Source organism: Pteronotus mesoamericanus, unplaced genomic scaffold (assembly GCF_021234165.1).
Source record: "Pteronotus mesoamericanus isolate MK-2021 breed Mesoamerican mustached bat unplaced genomic scaffold, CSHL_Meso_final contig_52, whole genome shotgun sequence".
In the NCBI taxonomy this organism is placed as follows: Eukaryota; Metazoa; Chordata; class Mammalia; order Chiroptera; family Mormoopidae; genus Pteronotus; species Pteronotus mesoamericanus.
Window position 1 is genome coordinate 13,136,463 of NW_026555189.1, and position 25,425 is coordinate 13,161,887.

Sequence of the window (25,425 nt, forward strand, 5' to 3'; positions counted from 1 at the left end):
AATGCTACTCTGTCTTTTTATAAGATAAAGGCATATACTCAATCTGAAAAAAATATTACTTTTTACCAGTCAGTGTTGATTACCCATATAATGGATTAATCAGAGCTTTTGCTTCTTTTTATTTTTCCTTTTTATGGCTATTTTCAGCAATTTCATTGCTCATAATATATTTTAAAGTGTAGACAAAAAGAGAAGTTGAATATAAAGAAGTCAATTCTGCATTACATTCACTCTTACGAATAAGTCTTATATAATGGTTGTATCCCGCTCCATTTTTTTCCACTATGAACTTATTTTAAAAATTTCCCCCAACTTGTATGATCTCTACCTCCCCATTGTCCGCAACTACTGTACCATTTTTACTTGATTTTTTTCTTTTGTTCCAATGAAGAGGTAGCTTTGGGAAAGTCACCTCTGAGATATAAGATTCAGTAATTAAAAGACAGAGGTAGAAAATGTAAGAAGCAAGGTAATAGGAGATGGAGACATTGGGTAGAGAGGAAACATGTAAAAACCAGCCAAAATTTCTAACAGATGCATCCCTGTTTGAGGGCCAAAATACCTGGCATAAAGTGTGCTAAAGTTATATGTATAAATATACTACATTTGATAACAGGTTAGTGGGGGAAAGGGAAAGGGAAGATTGAAATTAATGCAGAAGGTCCTCTGCCCCCTGTCCTGCCTTCTTTTAAAGGGTCTAAAATACTTCATCAAACAAGTTCTATTAAATCTTCAGAAATAATCGAGAGCCCACTGAATTACTAGTATTAATCACTGACCAGTCAACAGATCAGCAGGAAAGTGAATACATTACCTGTGTCCCCAGTGAAAAAGTGTCTAATTTCTGATCTGGTATACTGTTGCATTGGGTTGTTGAAGTGCTGGTTAGGGAATCCTTTATTTCCCGGCTGGGAAAGGGAATAAATAGTCCTTTGTTTGAATCTGTGTTAAAAGAAAAGGCATACAATGGAGTACTGACCATCTGTCAAAGGCAACATGTCTTATGGAAAGATATTAAAAGGGAAGTCACGAGATTGAGAGCTAGTTCTGGTGACACTACTTGGAAACCATGTATACTTGGGCAAATTGCTTAACCTCTCTGAATCTCTTACCTCATTTGTAAAACAGTGCTGATTAAACCTAATCTGCCTATCTCTTAGGGTTGAGGTGAAGTTAAAACAAGAAAATAGGTATGCAATGGCTTCATAAATTATGAAGTGCTCAAGAGAAATTAGGAAGGTGACGAATGTTATACACATTTCATAAGTGAATAAATAAGGAACTTTGAGACCAATTCAACAATCTCCAGCTACAGAGGGAGATAGCTAGAAACAGACATCTGACATTGTGTATGTCCAGGGCTCTCATCAGCAGTCTGCTATGATTCATCATTTCAAACCAGGCTCTTTCTTGAGTTCCTCATTTGGAAAAAGAAAGACTAATCAGGACCTTTACCTCTCAGAGAAGAATGCTAAATGCTTAGGGCTCCCAGTGGGTCTTTCTGTGTTTGTTTGTTTTTTAACCTATTATTAGAGAAGCAACTCTAAAATTAAAAAGAAAAAAACAAACAAAATTTTTATTCTACTCCTGGCCACTTTGGAAACTTATTGAAAAGGGCTAGTTAGGCATTGGCTGGTATGGCTTGGGTTTTGTCCCGGTCAGGGGGCATATGAGAGACAACCGATCGATGCTTCTCTCCTTCTCTTTCTCCCTCCCTTCCCCTTTCTCTAAAATCAATGAGCATGTCCTTGGGTAAGAATTAAAAAAGAAAGAACTAGTTAGGATTTCTATTAAATTATAACATTGTGCAGTTATAACACCTTTTGCACGTTCTTAATAAATTCTAATTTATTGTAGAATTCTGGGATTTGGGGTCTTCTGGGGGAATGTGGATGAAAACAAGTTTTTGGTTTAGGGAGGTTTTGTTCCTAACAGGATTGTGTAAGAATTAAGGTAGTTCCAAAAACTTGGGCCTTAGGCAAACATGTGCTCTTCTGCTAGTTCTCATCTGCAGGCCCTGGCAACAGAAAGCTACTAGAAGCCAGGACAACTGAGAAAACAGAGTAAATAAAGCCAGCCTTTTGAAAATCCAGCCCCTCAGTCCAGTTGGGGCTCTTAAGTGCTTCCTATTTCTGAGTTGCCTACAGGGACTGAAATGTCTTAAGGTTTTAACACAAGATGCTCTTCCACTATTGTGCTTAGCCAAACTACTTTTCTCAAAGGGACATAAGCTCTCAAAGTTTCTGTTCTCCGGTTCCTATAAGAGTAATAACACAGAAAAAAACAAGGCAAAGCAGAAATGCTTGTTTAAACCTGGTTCTTAGCGAAAAATGAGAATGGTTACTAAGCTATGACTTTGGGTTCAGTGCTCCTCTTACCTTTATCCTACAGAACAACACCTAACACTTACATCCCAGGCATCCAAGGCATTGCTCCATCTGTGTTTTCCTCCTACCACACTAATGCTCTTTTCTAGATTCACAGGTTCTTTGTCTTTCAACCTTCTTCTTGGTTCTAGCAAATCTAAGGTCCAAACTCTTTGCTGAATGTTATCATACCTTCTCTTTGGTTTTAGCTGTCACCAAAAGTTGAATGACTCTAAATCTAAATTTATTAACTATTATCTCTCTTTTGATATCTAAACCTAAGTTTCTTGAACTGCACCCCCCAACCAAAGAGTGCCCCATTGACAACTGAGAAGTCAGTATTTTCTAAACCAAACTCTTATCTTCACTTCCAGAACCACTTCTGATGACAGCCTTCACCTCCATCCCCTACCTACATCTTAGTATTGGCATTATTGCTCACCCACTCCCCCAAGATAGAAAGTTGTTCTTAGACTCATCTCAAATCTCAATTACCAAGTTCTATAGAATCACATTTTTTTGTGTGTGGAAGGCAAATCTTTATTATAATTGAGATATAATTCATATACCATACAATTCACCCTTTTACAGTATCCAATTCAGTGATTTTCAGTGTATTCACAAAGGTAAGCGACCATCACTGCTATCCAATTTCATCACTCTACGAGAAACCCAGTTTGCTGTCACTCTCAATTCTCTCCTCACCGCCAGCTCCGGTCAACCATCAATATACTCTCTGACCCTATGGATTTGATATTCTGGACATCACACGTAAATGGAATAATGCAATATTTGATCTTTCATATCTGCTTTCTGTCACTTAACATTATGTTTTCAAGATACACATTGTACTATACCATGTATCAGTACTTCATTCCTGTTTAGGATGAATAATATGCCTTATATGGATAAATTGCATTTTGTTTGTCCATTTATTAGTTGATGGGATTTTTGGCCATAATGCTGCTTTCATTTCTGCAGAAGTCTTTGTGGACATGTATTTTCATTTCTCTTGGGTATATACCTAAGAGTGGAGTTACTGGGTCAAATGGCAACTCTATGTTTAACTTTTTGAAAAACTGTTTTCCAAAGAAGCTATCCTATACCATTTTATTTCCCCACCAAAAATATGCGAGGGTTCCAATTTCTCCACATCCTTCCCATCCACATCTTTGCCATAACTTGTTATCTGTCCTTTTGAGTCTAGCCTTCCTAGTGGGTCTAAATGAGATCTTCCTGCGGTTTTGATTTGCATTTTCCTGATGGCTAGCGATGTTGAGCATCTTTCATGTGCTTGATGGCTAGCTGCATATCTTCTTTTGAGCAATGTCTATTTAATCCTTTGCCCATTTTCTAATTGGGTTATTTGTGTTTTTGTTATTGAGTTGTACAAATTCTTTTTATAGAATGGATACTAGATGCTCATCAGATATATGACTTGTGAATATTTTCTCCCATTCTGTAAGTTGTCTCTTTACTTTCTTGATACTGTCCTTTGAAGCACAAGAGTTTTTAATTTTATGAAGTCTGATTCATCTATTTTTCCTTTTGTTGTTATGCTTTTGGTGTCATTGCCAAGATATAGGCTCACTCCTAAAAAAGAAAAACTGCCTCTGCTGCCATTATAACTAAGTATGCCATTTACCACAATTAGGAAAAATCAGGAAAAGGCAGCAATCTGCAGTCTGAGACTGGCTTTTTTTCTTGTCTTAGACTTCAATTTACCTTCTTCTTTTTCTTCAGATATAAAATATATCCAGAACTTAATTCCAAAAGCAAATGTAATTATGTCATTGCTGTCTACTCCAGGTTTTACACCCACATAACCAATATGATAGAACCATAATTCAACATTTTTTTAACCACTGAAAATTGTTTGATATTTGTAGTGACAGAGAAGTGGCTTTATAATGCTGATACAGGTGCAAATAACCAATAGCTGGTTACTTCATATACCAGTAATAATAGTTGGATGAAACCCCACTTCACACTTTTGGCCAAAAACCTTGTAATTTATGTGAGGTTGAAAAAGAGGCGCACTGCCCAGATCCCTTCCAAGGAAGGACTTGCTGCTCTTCGGGGTCTGCCTCAGCTTTGGAGAACTGCCTCCTGATGTCATTCCCTTCCACAGGTGGTCTACATCCAGTGACTGAATGAGGCCCAAGCATTTGCCTGTTGTGGGACATTCTGGCAGGCAGTCCTCACTCTAGCTCTCTCTCTCTGCTCCACCTTCCTTCCTCTGTTTCCTTTTGGTGCTGATTTCCAATAAACATCTTGTATCCTAGATTCTACTGAAACAAATTTTTAAGAGCAGAACTAGTCTAGCAGTAGTCTATAAAATAAATGAAGCCTTGAGCCATTTCCTTTAAGTTGCTAATTCTGATGGAAACAACTTAATCTCTGACTTCTGAAATATTAATATATGATAACCATTGCAGATATGATAATCATGAAAGGAAATCAGTGGTTTTTCTCTCACCATAAACAGACTGCCTGTAACCTTGTATTTTTTTCCCCTTAAATATCTGATATGTCTTTTATTCAGAAATTCAACTCTTCTAAAGTTTAGACTCTCTAGCAAAACAATGCGGGTAAAAATACTTAAGGCTTTATTTCCATGTCTTCTTCTCATTCCTCAAGGATTTAATCAATCTGTACTTCCTCATTTGCATTCACACTGTTATTATGGCCCTATGTCAGACAGGTCTTCATTATCTCCCACTTGGATTACTGCCTCTAATTGTTGCCTATCTAAATCTAGCTTGATTTCTCTCTATAAATCACAGTTAATCATACCTTTCATATAAAAATCTTTGTTACCCATTTGCAAGAAAATAAAATAGAAATGGTTACTAAAAGAGGTCATTTGCAACTTGACTTGAGTCAGGCACTTTTGCTCCAGCCACAAACTGATCAACTTCCTAATCTGTCATACCTGTACTGTGGTGCCATTCTCACTGCATTGAATGATCAACTCTTCCTACTGAATGCTATTTGAATGCCCAATTTAAATGTCTTCTCTTTTGTGAAACCTTTTTCTAGGTCCCCAGTCAGCACAAACTGCTATTGCTTCTCCCCCCTGTTGTTTTTGTTTTTGTTTTTTTTTTAATCTCTGCCACAGTTATCTCAGCCTCACTTGTACCTAATCAGTTGTGATAAATCTCTGCACTGAAAGTATCTGAAAATCTGACTCTTGTTCCATTTTCCTATATGCCTAGCTTCTAACACAAGATTTGTCCAGTAGATATACACTTGTTTGCTGAATTGCTCTCATTTCCACTGTGGCAGAGATTGACTTTATTCACCTCTTAAGAACCCTTCCCCACTCATATAAAAGCTCTAGACTGCCAACATCTGGATTTCTATATGAGAGAGAAATTAACTTCTATCTTGTTTAAGCTACTATTTTAGGAGTTCTCGCCTATTCCAAGTCTGAAATTTTTGGAAGAATTTCATTTATTTATTTTTGAGAGAGAGGGGGAGGGAGGGAGAAAGATAGGGAGAGAAGCATCAATATGTGAGAGACACATTGATCAGTTGCCTCTTGCACGCCCTCAGTGGGGCACCTGGCTTGCAACCCAGGCATGTGCCCTGACTGGGAATCAAATCAGCAAACTTGTGGTTCATAGGCTGGCACTTGATCCATGAGCCACACCAGCCAGGGCCCAAGCCTGATTTTTATTCAACTAAAATAGCACCATGACTAAACTAGAAGACAAGAATCAACACGTTGACATGGGATGGATATCAATGAATTATTAAGAAGACAATGACACATCTGCTAGACTCAGGAATGAGGCATTGAGGGTGACTGTAAAGGGTAAATTTTTCCTTGCTATTTTTAAATGAGATATGCATTATATCAGATATGCATTATGTCAGTATATTTTAGATGTGATTCCATTTCAAGGCAAAAGAAATTGACTAAAAGTAAGCAGGACTCCTTTCAACTCACAAAATGTATGTATACTGTATGCATAGACCCTCAGGATAAATGTAAATTATTTTCAGTAAGGCATTCACTGCTCTCCAATAATCTGACCATTTCTAAACAACTCAAACCTCCTACCCAGACCACATATCACTCAACTGTCTCCATGACCTGCCGTGTTCATGAACACTTTCCACGCTGTTCACACCAGTCCCACCAACCCATGCCCCGCTCTTCCTTTCAGGCCATCCCAGTGCTCTCCAGCCATTAAGGGCTTGTTTCCACATCTGCCACAAAATCTCCCCCACTCTGCTCCTAGCACACTCTGAGGTTCTGTAGCATGAGCCCATCTACTTCAGTGTTTCTTAAATTCACCATTCTCATAAATTCTGAGAATATGAATCCAGTTTAAGAAAGTTCAATTTAAGAGACTCGGTATATAAAAATATATTTTAAAAGATTATATTGGGTGACAGTTGGCATTTTCTTACAAAACTAAACACTTGGATATTTACCCAAAGGAGCTGAAAACTTATGTACACACAAACACTTGCACATGGATGTTTATAACTGCTTTTTTCATAACTACCAAAACTTGAAAGCAACCAAGATGTCCTTCAGGAGATGAATGAATAAATGTGGTATAATCAGACAATGAAACATTATTCATCATTAAAAAAGAAAGGATCTATCAAGCCATGAAAAGACATGGAGAGACCTTAACTCTATATTGCTGAGTAAAAGAAGCCGTCTAAAAAGGATACACACTGTATGATTCCAACTACATGACATTCTGGAAAAGGAAAAACTATGGAGACAAGGAAATATGGAGGAGAAGGAAGCACTCTGCATGTGTCTCCCATGTAGGCCACAATTATGCTGGCAAAATCTGTCTAATATAGTTATTTTGGGATTGAATGCTTTCATTTTCCAAACAAAGCCTTAGAAAGTAAATTGGTGTTAATTTTGGTCATTTTCAGCTCTTAGCACAGTGGCAACTACCCATGCCCCACCCCTCATGCAAAAGAATAAAGTTGAACACTTACCTAATACCATACCCCAAAATTAACTTAGAATGGCTCAAAGACCTAAATGTATGACCTAAAACTATAAAACTCATAAGAAAACAGAGCAAATGCTTCGTGACATTGGATTTGGCAGTGTTTTGGATGTGACATCAAAAGGCAAAGTAACAAAAAATAGGACTTCATTAAGATTTTTATGCATCTAAACACAATATCCACTCTTTAAAGTTATTTTCTATTTACAGAGTATATGAACCAGAAGATAAGTTACATGAGTTTATGGAAAAAACAATTTTTTTTTGGTTGAAGCAATTTAAATAGTTGCACTAAAAAGGATGGGCTTTGAGTTAGGTCATGAAGAAAGGGCAGGATTTTGATTAAAACATTCCAAGCAGTAGGTACAGCATTAGTTCAGGGGCACATGAAGGAAAAAAGAAAGGACTATTTGAGGAAGAGGGAGTGGTTAGGTTTGATTGAAGCATTGGACACTGTAGTTAAGAAACAGAAGATAAGGTTACAGGGTAGGCCGAAGAGAGAAACTGCAGCCAGAGTTTAGGGGAGGTTTGTATGTCAGATTAATGAATCTTAATTTAGTAGGTGATTGGGAGCCATGGAAGTTTTGGAGCAGGCAAGTAAGTACAAGTATCACAGCTGAGTTTTAAGAGAATTACCCTGACAGGAAAGTACAAAATACACTGAAGGAAGAAGGGACTGGGAGACAACATGGTGTAATGGTTAAGTGGACTTTGATGACAGATGGACCAGAATTTGCATCTTAGCTCTGCCATTTACTGTATAACTAGAACAAGTTATTTCACCTCTTTGAGTCTCAGTATCCTCATCTTTAAACCAAGGATAATTATATCCTCCTTCGAGGTGGCTGTGAGGATTAAACAAGATAATGCACAGAGCCTGGCCCAGCATTTACACTCAGTAAATGACAGCTACTAAGCATACCTGTTAAGAGACTATTAGGAAAGGGAAAGAAAAGATTGTCAATTGTGGATCATACTATAGAGTATGAACATTCAGCTGTGCTTTAGGGGAGAAAGAAATACCAAGCACTAAGGTTCTGAGCCTGAGTAATGGGAAAGCGGGGGTAACACTGATGAGACCCTAGATGCAGTTTAGAGCTAGAGGAAAGGGGTTCATTTGGTTTTTTAACGTCTTTAGCCTGATGGGCTGGAAAGTTATCCAGCTGTGATTTCAAGTGTATATTACTAGTTGGTCAACAGAAATGGTAGACTGGTGCAGAGAGAGCCTGATACAGTTTGTCAAGGCTAGGCCAATACATTTACGAGTCACAGGGAGGAAATAAAGCAAGCTGTGGAAATAGAGGAAATCAATACAGACAAGGAATAGAGAAAGAAGAGAGTCTAAAGACATAGTCTAGATATGCCTATTTAAGGGGTGTGGGGAAAGAGAGGAACCTCTGAAAGAGACAAAGATTACATAGTAAGGAGGGTAAGATGAGGATCCAAGACATTGGAATTTCCCTGCCTATTCTAAGTGGTGGGAAAACACTGTTTTGAACAACTGAGCTAGTGGGAACTGTTTTCCAAAATGTTTTCTCCTAGCCTGTGGCAGGACCATTAACATGATAAGCACATTAGTCATATCAAATTACCAACAGTACTTACAGGCAAAACTCCCCAGGGATCTAGCTGAAATATAATTTTCAGTGGAAAGCAAAGCTCTTTAACGTTTCAAAATAGCAAAAGAAATTTTATATTAAAAAAAAACCCAGGCAACAGCTGGAGCTTCTAAGAACCTTTAGAAAAGGGCCCTGTGTCTCATAGAGCAGTTTCTTCTCAGCAGAGATTATGGACTTTAAAACATTTTAATTCATGGAGCGAATCTTTGTGTGCGGTAATGATGTAATATGGCATAAGTGAAATTTAATTCAGCTCACACAAAAAGGCAAATTATGCTTCAATGTATCTTTGTCTTTCTGAAAGTGGACATATAAATGCTTGTACCTAGAAAAGACAGGAAGGCTGTATACCAAATTAACTGGGATTCTCTTTAGGGAAAAGATTTATGAGTGATTAAAATATTGTTCTTCATGCTTTTCAACATTTTCCAAAATTATTACAATATAATTTAATCAATTCTGAAATATTAAAAATGCTATTTAAAATAGAATAATGATACCCTAGCCAGGTGGCTCAGTTGGTTGGAGCACTGTCCCATATACCAAAAGGTTATGGGTTAGATTCCTGGTCAGGGCACCTACCTAGGTTGTGGATTTGGTTCCCAGGCAGGACACATACAGAAGGCAACCAATTGATGGTTCTCTCTCTCTCTTTCTTCCTCTCTAATATCAACAAACATATCTTCAGGTGAGGATTGAAAAAAAAGTTAAAATGAAATAAAGAATGACATGGTCCATGACCTATGTACATTGAGACTTCCAAGAAAGGAAAATAAAAATCATGCCTCACTATGGCTTATTTTACCATGAAATACTATAAAAATGGCTTGTCAATAAATGTCCACATGGATAGATAAGTCAGGAAAATAAAAGACTATATGTTATAAACTGAAAACCCTTAATGTCTGAACTACACAGTGAATCTACTAAATTTATTGCTGGGATTTTGAGATTGACTTTTAGAGTTTGTATATAATTCAATAGATCCTTCAGAGGGATAGAGGCCTCGACACAGAAGAAAGTTTTCTCAAGTAAAAAAGGTTATCTGACAAGTGCCAGGTTAATCCATAAGGGCCCATGGCATGCAGTTTCTCCAGTGGAAAGCTTTCTTCTAGCCTGTGGCACCAACATTAATGTGGCATAACCATTGTAATAATAGTAAATTACCAACAATGCTTACAGGCAACACTGCCTAGGAATACAGCACAAACATAGATTCTGCAGCTGCAAAGGTTCCAGGTGGAGAAGCACAAAAGGTCCAGGATGTGAGCTGCATCGATGGCAGATGAGTCATGAGTCTCTGGCTAATGTATCAATCACCTTAGCAATGTGAACGGGTCCGTGGGGGACTGGCAATGCAACTTTCAGGGTGTACTAATGATGTAAAGTGATATAAATGAAATTGAACTCCAAGTACAGCGTGTGCTTTGATTGGCTCTGGCTTAGGCTTGCTCAATAAATAGGGCTCTCCTGGCAGTGAGAGAAAGGAAAAACACAGCCAGTAAATCTTGTGTTTGCTTCAAATCTATGTCATTTCTCAACTATTTTGTCTTCATTCTACCCAAGATTCATCACAAAAGCTGAAAAAACTAATATTTCAATCATTTGTGATTAGAGAGAGAAAACTTACCAGTTTCAATTCTGTTGTCAACATCAGTACTGACTTTTGATGCAGAGCTCTCATCGGTCACACAGTTTTTCATTGTCTTCTCCCTGGAGCTGTCATGTAGAATAATTGATTTAAAACTCAAAAGACGGTTTCTGAAGTCACCAATTAATGCTATTTAGAAAACACTAATTCATGATGGTCACATTTTAAAATGCTCTAGAACTTATTAATTTCACAAAAATTTCAGTTAAATCCATTTTTAAAGTCATATTTTTACTGGGAACATGATAGAGAAGGACATTTATAGCTCAGCCTTTCAAATATGAAAGCCAGAAAATTCATACTTGACTCTTGGTGCAAACTTAGGTCTGAATTATTTTGAGGGAATAAGATATTTTCTTTTGAATTAAAAACCTCAAAACACAGAAAGGAAGGTTCTGCTGCAAAGAATTAAAATGGAGACATTCTAATGAAGAATATATAATGTTGTGGGGATATGTTCATGTATTATATTAAAAATGGTATTTAGAGAAAGCAAATTACTATAAAATAAATATATTTTATATAAGTTTTACTATTTATTATTACAGCATATAATATTGTTATTATTATATACACACACATAGCCAATAACTATAGCCATTAATTAGAAAAACAGAAAAAAAGTCAAGTGTTTGTAATGTACTACAGTTAAATTGAGAAGTACAGTAAGTACACAACCTCCATAATGAGGCAGGCACTTTATACCCACCATTTCATTTAATCATAAAAGCTCTCCTATGACCTATTATCCCCATTTTATGGGTTGGGGGAACTGGGACTCAGAAAGGCTTGAAAAAAATTTTTTTCACCCAAGGTTAGAAAGCTTGTAAGAGAATACAGGGCACTTGAGTAACATTTTACCTCTGATTTTGTAATCATTATATGGTAACTAAACAGAAATATTATGGCACTAATTATTTGCCTTACCAGAAAGTTTATTCATTTATACATAATTCATCTCTGTATCTCTATAGTAAGCAGGGTACCCCAATGCATTTAAAATAGAAATTACACCCTGGCTGGTATGGCTTAGTGCATGAGTCTTGGCCTGCAAACAGAAAGGTCACTGATTCAATTCCTGGTCAGGGAAAAAGCCTGAGTTACGGGCCAGGTCCCCACTTTGGGGCATATGAGAGGCAACCTTTTGATGAATTGAAGTTTCCCTCTCTCTCTCCTTCACCCTCCCTCCCCCTTTCTCTAAAATAAATAAATTAATTAAAAAGATAGAAATTACTTTATAAAATACATGTATACAAATGCTTTTTAAAAACAATATTCTCATGTATTTATTTTTAGAGAGAGGGGAAGGGAGGGAGAGGGAGAGAAATACTGATCAGCTGCCTCCCACAGGCCACCAACTGGGCACCCAGCCCAAAACCCAGGTACATTCCCTGACCAGGAGATGAACTAGCAACCTCAAGCTCTGCAGGACAACACCCAACCGACTGAGCCACACTGGTCAGGGCTATACAAATGATTTTTAAGAAACACTCCATTTCTTTCTACTGCAGGGTGAATTTTACTCTATATAAATTAACCTCAATAAACCTGACTTTAAAAATAGGTAACTTAAAAAGAAAATAATAAGAAACTAAGGATGCTCTCTGAAGGTTACATTATAAAACATACAATGAATTCAGAGCAGAGATAGGCAAAGTCTCTAGAAAAGAGAAAGATCTCAGGCCAACAGGCATTGCCTTCATTTATTCATCATTCAACAAACTATTTCTTTTTTTAAAAAAATATTTTATTTATTTATTTTTAGAGAGAGAGGAAGGGAGGGAGAAAGAAAGGGAGAGAAACATTGAATGACTGCTTCTCACAATCCAATGAGTCATACCATCCAGGGCTCGACAAATTATTTCTTAGCACCTTATATGTGTCAGACACTGCTCTAAGCACAAGGGATACTGCATAAACAAGAGAAGCAACGTACTTGTTCTCATGGATCTTACGTTCTAGTGGAGAAAGGCAATAAACAAGCAAATAAAAATAAAAAACTCATTCTAATGAAGAATATATAATATTGTGGGGATATGTTCATGTATTATATTAAAAATGGTATTTAGAGAAAGCAAATTACTATAAAATAAATATATTTTATATAAGTTTTACTATTTATAATTATAGCATATAATATTATTATTATTATATACACACACATATACATATACATAAGACTAAAAGGATATTTACCATAACATTATTAGTGTTTATTTCTTATTAGTAGGATTGAGTTACTATTTTATTCTTTGTATTTCTTTGTATACTTTCCAAATTTTCAACAATATGCATGCATTACTCTTCTCTTCAGAAAAAAATACTAATAGATACATCTACATGTTATCCATAGACACACAGACGTCTGGAAGACTGTACACCAAACATTGCTAGTAGGTAACTCTTGGTAGCAGAATATGGGGTGATTTTGACATTTTTCACTGTACTTATCTGTATTATTTAAATTGTTGTAAATGACTCCTAATTTTCAAAAGTTGTAAAGCCACTTTATATATATATATATTGCAATTTACAGCAATATATAATATTGCTATTACAGTTGTCCTGATTTTTTCCCTTTTGCCCCCCTCGACCCAGTATCCTCCATCCCTCAGGCAATCCACCCACTGTTGTTCACGTCCATGAGTCATGTGTGTGAGTTCTTTGGCTACTCCATTTCCTATACTGTACTTTATATCTCCATGGCTATTCTGTAACAACCTATTTGTACTTCTTAATCCCCTCACCTCTTCACCCATTCCCCCAAAACTCCCTCCCATCTGGCAACCAGCAAAATGCTCTCCGTACCTGTGATTCTGTCTCTGTGCTTCGTGTTTGCTCAGTTTGTTTTTTTAGATTCAGTTGTTGATAGATATATATGTATTGCCATTTTATTGTTCATAGACTTGATCTTTTTCTTAACTAAGTCCCTTTAACATTTCATAGAATAACAGTTTGATGATGATGAACTCCTTTAGTTTTTTCTCGTCTGGGAAGCTCTTTATCTGCTCTTCGATTCTAAATGATAGCTTTGCCGAGCAGAGCAATCTTGGCTGTAGGTCCCTGCTCTTCGTGACTTTGAATATTTCTTGCCAGTCCCTTCTAGACGGCAAAGTTTCTTTTGAGAAATCAGCTGACAGTCTTATGGGAACGCCCCTGTAGGTAACTAACTGCTTTTCTCTTGCTGCTTTTAAGATTTTCTCTTTATCTTTAACCTTAGGCATTTTAATTATGATGCGTCTTGAAGTGGGCCTCTTTGCATCCGTCTTGTTTGGGACTCTCTGTGCTTCCTGGACTCTCTCGCATGTCTATTTCTCTCACCAAATTAGGGAGGTTTTCTTTCATTATTTTTTCAAATAGATTTCCATCTTCTTGCTCTTTCTGTTCTCCTTCTGGCACCCCTATGAGGCAAATGTTGGACCTCTTGAAATTGTCCCAGAGGCTGCTTATACTACCCTCTTCTGGATTCTTTTTTCTTCTTGTTCTTCTGATTGGTTGTTTTTTGCTTCCTTATGTTCCAAATCATTGATTTAATTCTCTGCTTCATCCACTCTACTGTTGTTTCCCTGTAAATTGTTCTTTATTTCAATTAGTGTATGCTTCCTTTCCAACCGGATCTTTTTTAAGCTGCTGAGTCCTTGCTAAGTTCCTCGTGCATCCCTATAACCAGTGCTTTGAACTCTGCCTCTGATAGATTGCTTATCTCCATTTCATTCAGCTCTTTTTCTGGAGCTTTGATCTGTTCTTTCATTCGTGTCTCTGTCCCCTCATTTTGGCAGGTTCCCTGTGTTTGTTCCCACATGTTAGGCAGAGCCGCTTTGACTCCATGTCTTGGTAGTGCGGCCTAATGCAGTAGGTATCCTGTAGGGTCCAGTGGCACAGCCTCCCCCATCACCCAAGCTGGGTACTCAAGGTGCACCCTCTGCGTAGTTAAGCCTTGATTGCTGTTGACAGGTCAGTGGGAGGGATTTACCCAGGCCAGTCAGCTGCAAGGACTGGCTGTGACCACTGACCGCCAACCTCTGCCCTCTGTGGAGGATCAGCTGTGCATGGCGGTGGTGCTCCAACATGGTCTGTAGCTGTCCACTGGGTGTGTTGACCCTTGGGTGTCCCGCGTGGTGCAGGCCAAGGTCAGCCCCCACCTGTGTTTTGCCTGGGGCCACCCTGCCTGAGCTGTAAAGCCATCTGAGATGGCTGCTGCTTGTGCTGGGCTTGGAGATTCCCAGGAGAAGCCAAGCTGTGATTCTAGGCTGCTGGTGTCCGGCCTGGGGCTCCCTGAGGCCAGCTGTTGCTTGTTTGAGAGGATTTAGGAAGTTGTGAAGCATGAGCCAAGACCAGCCACCTATATGGAAAAGCCACTGTTAACAGTTTTGGGGGGCTGTAAGTTGGGTGGGGTGGCGCCTTAGGGGATCACCAGGGTGAGGCAAACACTGTTAGCCAGGTTGATGGAGTCTCTGATATGTCACCTAGCTGCAGGCTTTGTGGCTCTTTAGATGGAGGGCTCAAAAAAGGAACAGTGGCCTCTCCCTGCCTTCCTGTCTGGGAGGAAGCTGTCCCCCAAGCTCTTGATGCTAGACACTTTAGTCCCTCCCTGTATGCCACTGGTGCCCTTCATGCTGACATCCTCGTGCTGGAGCTCAGAGGGAGTGAGTCCGAGTAAGTTCGTGTGTGGGTTCTTTAAGAGGAACTGCTTGGGGCTTCAGCAGTTTCATCCACTGACCTAATCCCCTCTGGTTTTTGCAGGCTGAAGTATAGTGACTTCTCTTCCTGGCACTGGAAACCTGGGCTAAGGGCCATGGTTTGGGGCTGGGACCCCTCACTCCCAAAATACCCCTCCCAACATTTTATCCACCACACATGGGTGAGGGACTAACTGGTTCCATGTCTGTGCTCCTCCTACCAGTCTGGATGGATGTGTTTTCTTTAATTTTGTAGTTGTCAGACTTCCTTTCAACTCAATTTCTGATGGTTCTGAGTGATGGTTGTTCTATATTTTAGTTGTAATTTTGATGTGGCTGTGCAAAGAGGTGAGCCATGTCTGCCTAACTGCCATCTTGACCAGAAGTCTTGTAAAGCCACTTTTTCATAAAAAGCATGTGTTTTGGGGTAGAAGATGTGGTACCTTATTTTGAAAGGATTTTAGTAACAAGGAATAGAAATTTTACCATTCTGATACTTTAGAGCTTTAAGACCTGTTTACTTTTGGTTTTGTAGAGAAATGCTTCAATTATTCTTTAACAGATGAATTTCTAACAACCATACCCATGGTAACATAATGCTCCTAATTCAATAGGAAAAGACCATGTACTGATTTATAACTCTACCAGGAAAGGGTTTGTAAGCATTTGTGGGGATAACAAATTATCTTATAGTATCTCTAAGATTTGTAAACAACTTAATAGAATTACAATTATATTCAAAGCAGATCCAATAGTTTAAGAAAGGAGAAACGTTCCCACTGAGGGCAAGATTCTCATTCCAGATAAATCTCAATATGCTGGATAGATACTTTTATTTCAGATCTGAGGATCCTTACAACTTGTGGAGATTTCTGCTGGAAAACAAAGAAAATTAAGCAGGAATTTACTGCTCTCTATGTCCAGATACAAACTAAAAAACTTGTTGTAAAGAATCTTCTTACCTTTTTTCCACTTCTAAAAGAAAATTTTCACTGTTGCCCAACTGACTAAAATGCAGCTTGGCAGCTTTTCTCTCACTTTCTCTCACGGCTCGGTCATCTGGAGGCAAAAATCGTGATCTGAGCATGTTTCTTTTTCAAATTAAACCATAATGAGTCAGAAAACCATATTCACAGAGTACAAACTAAAGACCAGTCTTTTGTTAGAGACAGGTTACAAAATAATGCTATTATGTTGTCACTGGAGCAAATAGTAACTCAGGGAGACTACATGGATACCATAGCAACAACTGCCACATAGGTGTAACTAGCCCTGCAGTAGAGCTTGGGCAGTAAACAACCTAAATGGCCCAATCTTAAAGCTGAAAGTTATATCATTTCTGAAAGACATCTCTTAGTTTCCCTAAAATAACTTTTCAAGGAACATGTGAAATCAAATTTTATATCAATAAAGGTACACTCAATAATAACATTACAAAGAAATATAGACTAGCCAATTTGAAGGAATATTTACTGTTCCTTGCCAACTCAGCCCCAAAGAGTTGTATTTATTTTCTATTGCTAATACAGTTGCAAAGTTGAGGCATCTGGAAAAATAAATCTGTACCTGGAAACTTTTTGTTGGGGAGGAAATGGTGGTGAAACCATCAACCAAAGAAAACTAAAGCTGGAAGTAACTGATAAAATCATAGACTGTCATTCAATAAACAATAAAAGGACTTGTCATACATCCTGCCAACAAAGGAGTTACATAAATATTGACTAATAAACAAATATATCCTGCTAGTGCACACTTTGAGCCCACATCAAAAAAGTTAAAAGGCAGCTGGTTTAAAGTAAGGTTCTGGGGCAAGGAACAGGGGAGGAGAGTCTCACCCAGTTTCTCCAGAGTTTGTAGCGTGTACACAGCAAAAAGCCTATAATCTGTATCTTTCCTGACAACAGGATTGAGTCTCAAATCTAGTTCTTTGAGGAAGGGTAAAGGCTGTAGGCGGGACACCTCCACTAATGAAGGAATGTTGTTATAGTATAAATTCAGGTCTTGGAGTGAACATAAATACTGGATGCCCTGCAAGGAAAAGACCACAATATGAAACTGCATGTTGATAAGGACTAGGAATCTCACAAATAAAGGTGGAAATATTCTATTACTTTCCATCCATAAACTTGTAACCCAAGTCATCAGTGAGAAAAGCAGGGTTGAAACTCCCATTTAGTTGCCTGAGAATAAAAATGCTGCAGGGTTAGGGGAAAAATGGGGACAACTATAGTTGAATAACAATAAAAAAAATTTTTTTAAAGAAAGAAAAAGAATACTGAAGGATTAATAATTCACAGATCTCATACATCTGCTCCTTTATAAACTCAGACATTTAAATGGCTGCAGTCAATTCTCTGCTTCAGTTGCTTCCTGATCATTTTCCCAATCCAATCCTTCCCAGTGGTAGCCAGGCCAAGTCACTTTTGCCCTTCTCTCACTCTTGCCACAACCACAATCCTGCCCCTAGAAACACCACCATTTACAAGAGGAAAGGAGGCAGGCAAAAGAGATGGTTCTAGGGGAGAAGGTCAATGGACTATATGGGAAAATAAAACAATGCTATCTCCAGGTCTTCCCTCCTGGACCAGTCTGGAACCCCTCTTGTCCTTGTTTCCCCTTTCAGAGTAACTGCCACCACAGAAGCAAGTTCTTCCTTCAGTTCTCTTTCTGAGGATTTAGCAACCCCACCCCTCCATTGATCTGGCAACAAAGAATGAGGACTGGGAAACTCAGAGGAAAAGCCACAATATTCCTCCTTTGCTGAAACCTACTACTAAAAATAATTGTTTAATGTTTAGGTATTTGACTAGTTAGTTGCTTTTGTCCAACACTAAATTTCAGGACAGCACTTCAAAACATGTAAGTAATATGTATAATCACATACTTTTAGTAATAAAAATGCTTACCATAAAAGGAACTCTGTTGTTATTTCAGAAAGTTAAAATTATTTTCTATCATGTATTTATAAAATGATGTTTTTATTCTTCTCTCACTTAAAATTGTCTTTTTCCTCACTGCAGGTAATTTAGAAAACTCAAAGATATATACAAAACAGTCACAAATAGAACACTGTTTACACTCTGATGCATTTCTTCTTGGCTTTTTCAATTCCATTAACTTCTATATTGTGAAAGGGTTAGTGGTTAGAATAGTTATCAGTGCCTTTGGCCCCTCTCGGGAAATACACCATTAGAACTGTCTTTAAATGTGTCTAATGCCCCTGCTTAAGAAATCTTTTAATGCCTCAATGTAAAAATCAAGGAAATGACTTCTCTCACTTTTCCTAGTTGGCATGAATTCATATATTCCCCAAAGTAACACTAGAAATAATCCTAAAACATATCTTCCCTGGGAAAACTAAGCAAAATGATTCTGAGTTAATAGAGATTAATATATGTAGATAAATCATAGATGCAAAAAATGTAGAAAGCTAACATTGACTAAGTGCTTCCTTATATGAAGTACTGTACCAGGAGACTTATAAATATTGTATGAGATTACATATGCTAATTTGATCAATCTTCACAAAAGTTTTATATTCATTTGACAGGTGTGAAAAGGGAGTATAAAAAACAAATTACAGCAATGTTCATTCAATTATTTTAGCCTGAAAAAGAAAAAAATACATGTGAAAAGAGAAGGCCTAAGTAACACTTAAGTAATACTTTCCGAACCTGATGGGCCCAAAACAAGTGGCTGCTACCAAATAGTCTAAAGCCCTAGGTCAATTTGGAGTTTCTGCTTTTAGAGTCCTAGTTGGAAATTTGGACTTCCTCTTTCATGGCCCTTAGTTTTAGACATTGATATTGGGTCTGGCTTGGGTTTTCAAACAAGTATCTCCTAGGAAGTGCAAAATTGGCAGAATAATCAAGGAAATCATGAACTAATCCTAGATAGCATCTGAGAGTCTTTCATCTTCTTTAGTCTTGCAAAGAAGGGCTTTATCAAGACAGGTACATAGCTGGGCAAAATGGGAACATATGGAATAAACACCATTTGGGGGTATACCACAAAGAAAACAAAACTTGCACATCTGTGTGTGCATGCTTATGTCCATAGAGCTCTTTTTGTGTGTTTAGTGTGTTTACTAACCTTCACACACTCTGCCCAATTTCTTATACTGCCCTTTGCTCCACCATTCCCTGACCTGAAAATTTTTGTTTTTAAGACCACCGTTTCCTTCTCTTCCTTGAAAAAACTCACAGTAACAACTTAGTCTAGTGTTTCTTCATGTGTGTTCCATGTACCAATACCATCCTGGGATATGTCCTAAGCCCACATCGACCCAATAACTCAGAATCTCCCTTGGAGTAGGGACTAAGAATCTATACTTTTATAAGTGCTCCTCATAATTTTTTCCACATATTAAAACATGTACGGTTGCTCTAGGTTGTGATAATATCATTTTCCCTGAGTACAAAAGGAAATTCTCTCAATATTTTATAAAAAAATAAAAAATTTCAAACAGAACAAAGTTGAAAGAATTTTACAATGAATAATAAAATTTAGTTTAGAAACGTTTAAAAGGAAGATCCAGTATTTCCCTGGCTGACATTATCTCTCTCTTATTTCTTCCCATCAAAAAATAAATAAGCCCTAGCCAGTACGGCTCAGTTGGTTGGAGCGTTGTCCCATAAACCGAGAGGCAACCAATTGATGTTTCTCTCTCACACTGATGTTTCTCTTCCTCTCTCTGCCCCTTCCTTCCCCTTCTTTAAAGTCAATAAGCATGTCTTTGGATGAGGAATGAATGAATGAATGAATGAATGAATGAATGAATGAATGAATGGCCCTGTCTGGTGTGGCTCAGAGGATTGAGTGCTGGCCTGTGAATCAAAGGGTGGTTGGTTCAATTCCGTCTAGGGCACATGTCTGGGTTATGGACAAGGTGCCCAGCAGGGGGCGCAAGAGGCAACCACACATTGATGTTTCTCTTCCTTTTTCCCCCTCCCGCTCTCTCTTAAAAAAAAAGAAAAAAAAAAAAAAAAGCACCTTAAAAAAGAAAGGCTGAACTGGCTGATCAGAGACTACAGAACTTACCTTCAGGCTAGTGATCAAATTTCTTGATAAATCTAAGGATCGGAGGTTTTTAAAATTTCTGAAGGCGTCACCAATGGAATGGATTTTTCCAGCATAGGATCCCTGCAATGAAAGAGACTCCACCAATTCTGAAAAGAGATCATCAGTAGATATATTATGACCTCTGCTTGGATAAAGAGTAGTCAGTGAAAATTGGCCTTCCTTCCTACCATATCTCACCTGTGAAAGGCCCTACATCCAAGCCCAGTAAGATCAGAACTTTCTTTTAAAAGCAACAGTACAATCTAATACAGTCATAAAAAACCTTGGTTTAAAAAAAAAAAAAAACCCTTGGGTTTCTCTAATTACCCTGAAGGATGTACTAAAATGTCCAAAAGTTCTCAAAACAGTTTTAAAAAATTTTTTTTATTAATTTCTTTTTCCAAATACATCTGTCTCTGCCTTCCCCCCACCACTTTCCCCTTCCCCCTCCTCCCTCCCTCCCTCAATCGTTCCCCACTTTGGTTTTGTCCATGAGTTCTTGGTATTTGTTCCTTGACTTGCCCCTTCTCTTCCTTCCCCCCCACCCCGCCCATCCCTCCCTCCTTCCCTCTTGTCTCTGTTGGTTTCTTTTCCTTTCAGTGTTGCTGGTCTTATTTTCCTTGCATCTTTGTCAAAACACAATTTTTAAAAAAATCCAAAACGTCCACTGCTAGGATTAAGCCCTGTAGATATAACTCACAAAATTTTGCCAGGACATACAATATATACCACGAGGATGCCAACTGCAGAAAAGTTTTAGGATAGTTGGAAAAAAAGGAAAGAAAAGAAAAAAGAAAAGAAAAGAAAAACTGTCAAAGGGTCCATCTGCAGAAGAGTAGAACTAGATGTCTTAAATAACAGTACATTGATACAATGGAAAATGCACTAGGTCTGTGACCGTGTACAAGTCACTTAACTTCTCTGTGCATTAGTTTACTCACCTGTAAAATAAAAATAATAACAGTAGTTAATTCATAAGGTGTTGTAGGATTAAATGAATATATATACAAAACTTAGAACAGTACCAGACACATGGTGGGTGCTATGTATGTGTGTTAATTATTGTTATGCAGTCATTAAAAAGAATGAGATATATCTGTAGATGCTCATATGGAAAGAGCTCCAAGACATACACTAAGTGAGGAAAGGGTGATTGTGTATGTATAACTGCATCTTAAAGTATATATATAGTGTATATACATATGGAGCTAGAGAGAAAGAAAGAAGGAGATGTGTCAACTAGACTTCTAAGGGCACTGAAAAGAGAAAAACCTCAAAATTGTCAGTAGGAACTCACTGACAAGTGTATGATGAACCAAACTGAAAATAATAATCAAAACTGAAAGGAGGGCCCTGGCTGGTGTGGGTCAGTGGATTGCACACAGGCCTGCAAACTGAAAGGCTGTCAGATCAATTCCTGGTCTGGTCACATGCCTGGGTTGGGGGTGTGTGAGAGGCAACCATCATGTTTCTCTCACACATCAATGCTTCTCTCTTTCTCCCTCCCTTCCTGTCTCTTTAAAAATAAATAAATAAATAAATAAATAAAATCTTTGAGATAAAAACCAAAAGGAGGTTCTGCAGGACCCAATTTGCAGGTGAGTGCTAGGGGACTGCATTGAAATAAAATCTTAAGCTACTGGAGCAGTCTAGGACCTACAAATTCTAGAAAGTAATAAACTGAAGATCCATTTCTAGACAGTAACCACATCAGGGAGGACATAGTGGAAGCAGAATCCACATTGAATGGGGCAGAGAAACAGTTCAAAGGAAAGAGAAAGACCGAATACAAGTGTGAGAGGGATGCAAAGGTGGCCAATATCGGGATGCATAAAGCCCTATTTTTAGTATTTTGTGAACACAACAGAAATCTCCAAAACCTTGAAACTAAAAAAGATATTCTGGCCCACCTTTCTCATCTAAAAGTATAGGAAGACTCACTGCTCTTAAACAAAGAGCCACAGAGAAGGATAATGGTCAAAATTTATATGAGGTTATTAAAAGGAAAAAGAGCATAACAACATCCCTAAAGAATGAAAGCACTCTAGAAACATCCACAGAACAAATGAAAATTATAACATATTTCAAAGCAAGCTAAAAGATATTATAACAAAAATGTGGTAGTTCTCAAAGTGTGGGTCTCTAGACCCCTGGAGGTCCCTGAGACAATGTACAGGGGACCACAAAATTGAAACTACGTTAAACTATTATTTTCATAATAATTGCAAAACAGCTTTCTTGTTGTGTTGACATTTGCAATTATGGAACAAAAGCAAAAACTACAGGGGCCTTAGGATGAGTAGAGGCAGTAGCATCAACCTTCATTTGCAGTAATTGTATTTTTCGCCATTTTATGTTTGCACTGTTTTTCAGAAGCCAGTTACACTTAAGAATGCCCTTGAAAAAAGCAGTAAAAATGGTTAATTTTCTTAAATCTTGACCCTTAAGTACATATCTTTTTTATTGTGTGACTAAACGGGAAGTATACATGAAGTACTTCTGCCTCATATTAATGTATGGTGGGTATCTTGAGAGAAAACACTTGCATGATTTTTGAGATGTCAGCTGAACCAGCCACTTTTTAATGGAACACCGTTTTTACTTGGGGGAAAAAAAAACAACCCTGACATATTATGATTATTCAGACCTGATATCTGGCAGAAATTTTCTTGGAAATAAACAAAGTGAGCCTGTCATTTAAGGAAAACAGCTGATATAATTATTGTCAATTATAACATTTGAGCTTCCAAGCGGAAATTAGCATTTTGGAAAACTTGTAATTGCCACCACTAACTTGACAGTTTCCCAACATTTAAAGACTTTTTAAAAAAGATTTTACTTATTTATTTTTTAGAGAGAGAGGAAGAGAGGAAAAAGAGAGGGAGAGAAACATCAATGGGTTGCCTCTCGTGCGCCCCCAACTGGGAACCTGGCCTGCAACCCAGACATGTGCCCTACCAGAAATCAAACTGGTGACCTTCAGCTTTACGGGTCATCGGCCAACCCACTGAGCTATACCAGTCAGGGTTAAAGACTTTTTGAATGAGATTGGTAATTATATTAACAAATATGATTTTTAATGTTGTATAACAAAACTTACCAATATTTGGAAGACTTACATATCTCAGCCAGTTAATATTTTTCAAATGACTGAGGCATGGTGTTACAAAATCATATCCATTTGTAAAAGATCCACTTAAATGCAAGATATACCAATGGGTTTTAATGTAACAGAGTACAAAAAAGTACATTGATATGGTTTAATATTCCACATATGACTAAACTTTGGGAAATTACCATTTGTCCAGTTTTAATGTCATATCAAATAAGAATATCCATAATTCTCTGAAAAGGATATTAAAATATTTCTTCCTTTTCCAACTACATATCTGTGTAAGGTAGGGTTTTTTAAAAAATATATTTCAACCAAAACAACATAACAGATTTAGTACAGAAGCAGATATGAGGATCTGGCTCTCTTCAATTAAGACATGAAAAAGATTTGTAGGAATATAAAGCAGTGCCCCTCCTCTCACTGTTTTTTATTTTGGAAAATATAGTTATTTTTCAAAAATATTATTTATGTTAACATAATGGGTATGTTAGGGTTATCTTTTAATGAGTTAATATTTTAAATTTTTGTTTCAATTTTTAATAGGGTACATATTAGTAATATAGTCTACATTAATAAAAGCTCTTTGAAGTCCTCAATAATTTTTAAGAGTATAAAGGAATCCCAAGATGAAAAAGTTCAGCGCCAAAAAACGTAAATTAGAAAAATTCAGAAAATTATTGAAAAAAAGGAAGATTTGAAAATAGCAAAGACAGAACTCAAGAAATAATAAAAATAAAATTAAAAGGTCATTTCAGAAATGAGTACCAGAGCAAAAAAAGAGAACAATTCTACTTCTGCTATATATCCAAAACAATTGAAAACAAGAATTTTTTTTGTTATTGGGCCAGGTGTATTAAAATAAAATAAAAAATAGAAATATTAGGTATATACATGACAGCATAAGTGAAACACATGATAAAGCATTTTCCATTCAGAGCTTACAATAGTAAGAAAAATTTAGTAAACAAAACCTCTGTATCCCTTGCTATAGTGGCTCATTAGAGCCTCCCCAGTTGCTTATTTTCCTTTCTATCCTGCATAAATAGACTCACACACATCTCACACCATTTAGAAAAAAGATTGCTGAATCACAAAATAGCCCCCAAATTTGGCATTTTTACTTTGAGTACAACTAAAATTAATATTTGATCATTAAAATAATGTTCAAATCATTTGAAGCAATAAAGAAAATTTTTATGTTTATAAGGCTCTGCAGAATCTTATTGTTCTCCCAACTACATTGTCAATGGAAGTCTGTATATAGGAAATTGTGGAGTTTAAAAGCCAGATCGTTTAAAAATGTTCATTCTTAAGGTAGAGCAATTTCTGAGGCTCTCCTCCCTTTCCCAGGTCTGGGCAAGGTTCGGCAGGAAAACAAGGAATCTAACAGATACCTGTACACCCATGTTCAGAGGAAGATAAATAACAATAGCCAAAAGGTGGACACAACCCAAATGTCTATTATGAATAAATAAATAAACAAAATGTAGTCCCGCAGTAAAATTTTATTCAGCCTTCAAAAGGAATAAAATTCTGATACATGCTACAATATGGATGAACTTGAAAACGTTAATGCTAAGTGGAATAAGTGAGGCACAAAAGTAAAAATATTGTCTGATTCCACTTACCTGAGGTACCTGGAACAGTCAAATTCATAGAGTCAGAAAGTAAAATGGTGGTTGTCAGGGGTGGAGGGTAGGTAGGAATAGTGTGTTATTTTTTAAAGGGTACAAAGTTTTGGTTTGGGAAGATGAAGAAGTCCTGGATATGAATGGTGGTGATGGTAGAACAACAGTGTGAATGCATTTAATGCCACTTAGCTAAGCACTTAAAATGCTTACAATGGTAAGTTTTATGTTATGTATAGTTTACCATAATTTTTAAAAATGGAGAATGTCTCTCTAGATATAATATATATTATAGATATAACTATAAAACTTTAA

The 25,425-nt window shown here is 37.2% G+C and overlaps 1 protein-coding gene across 1 annotated transcript in view; it reads right to left on the bottom strand.

Moving 5' to 3' along the window:
* Positions 1 to 25,425, bottom strand: part of LRRC36 (leucine rich repeat containing 36) — a 54,220-nt gene that overhangs the window by 17,715 nt on the left and 11,080 nt on the right. Inside the window, exons 2-6 of the mRNA XM_054579326.1 lie at positions 20,347 to 20,474; positions 17,142 to 17,334; positions 16,269 to 16,365; positions 10,607 to 10,689; positions 815 to 942 (exon numbers count right to left, since the gene is read on the bottom strand). Of these exons, the coding sequence (XP_054435301.1) occupies positions 815 to 942; positions 10,607 to 10,689; positions 16,269 to 16,365; positions 17,142 to 17,334; positions 20,347 to 20,474 (629 nt within the window). The remainder of the gene's footprint in view (positions 1 to 814; positions 943 to 10,606; positions 10,690 to 16,268; positions 16,366 to 17,141; positions 17,335 to 20,346; positions 20,475 to 25,425) is intronic.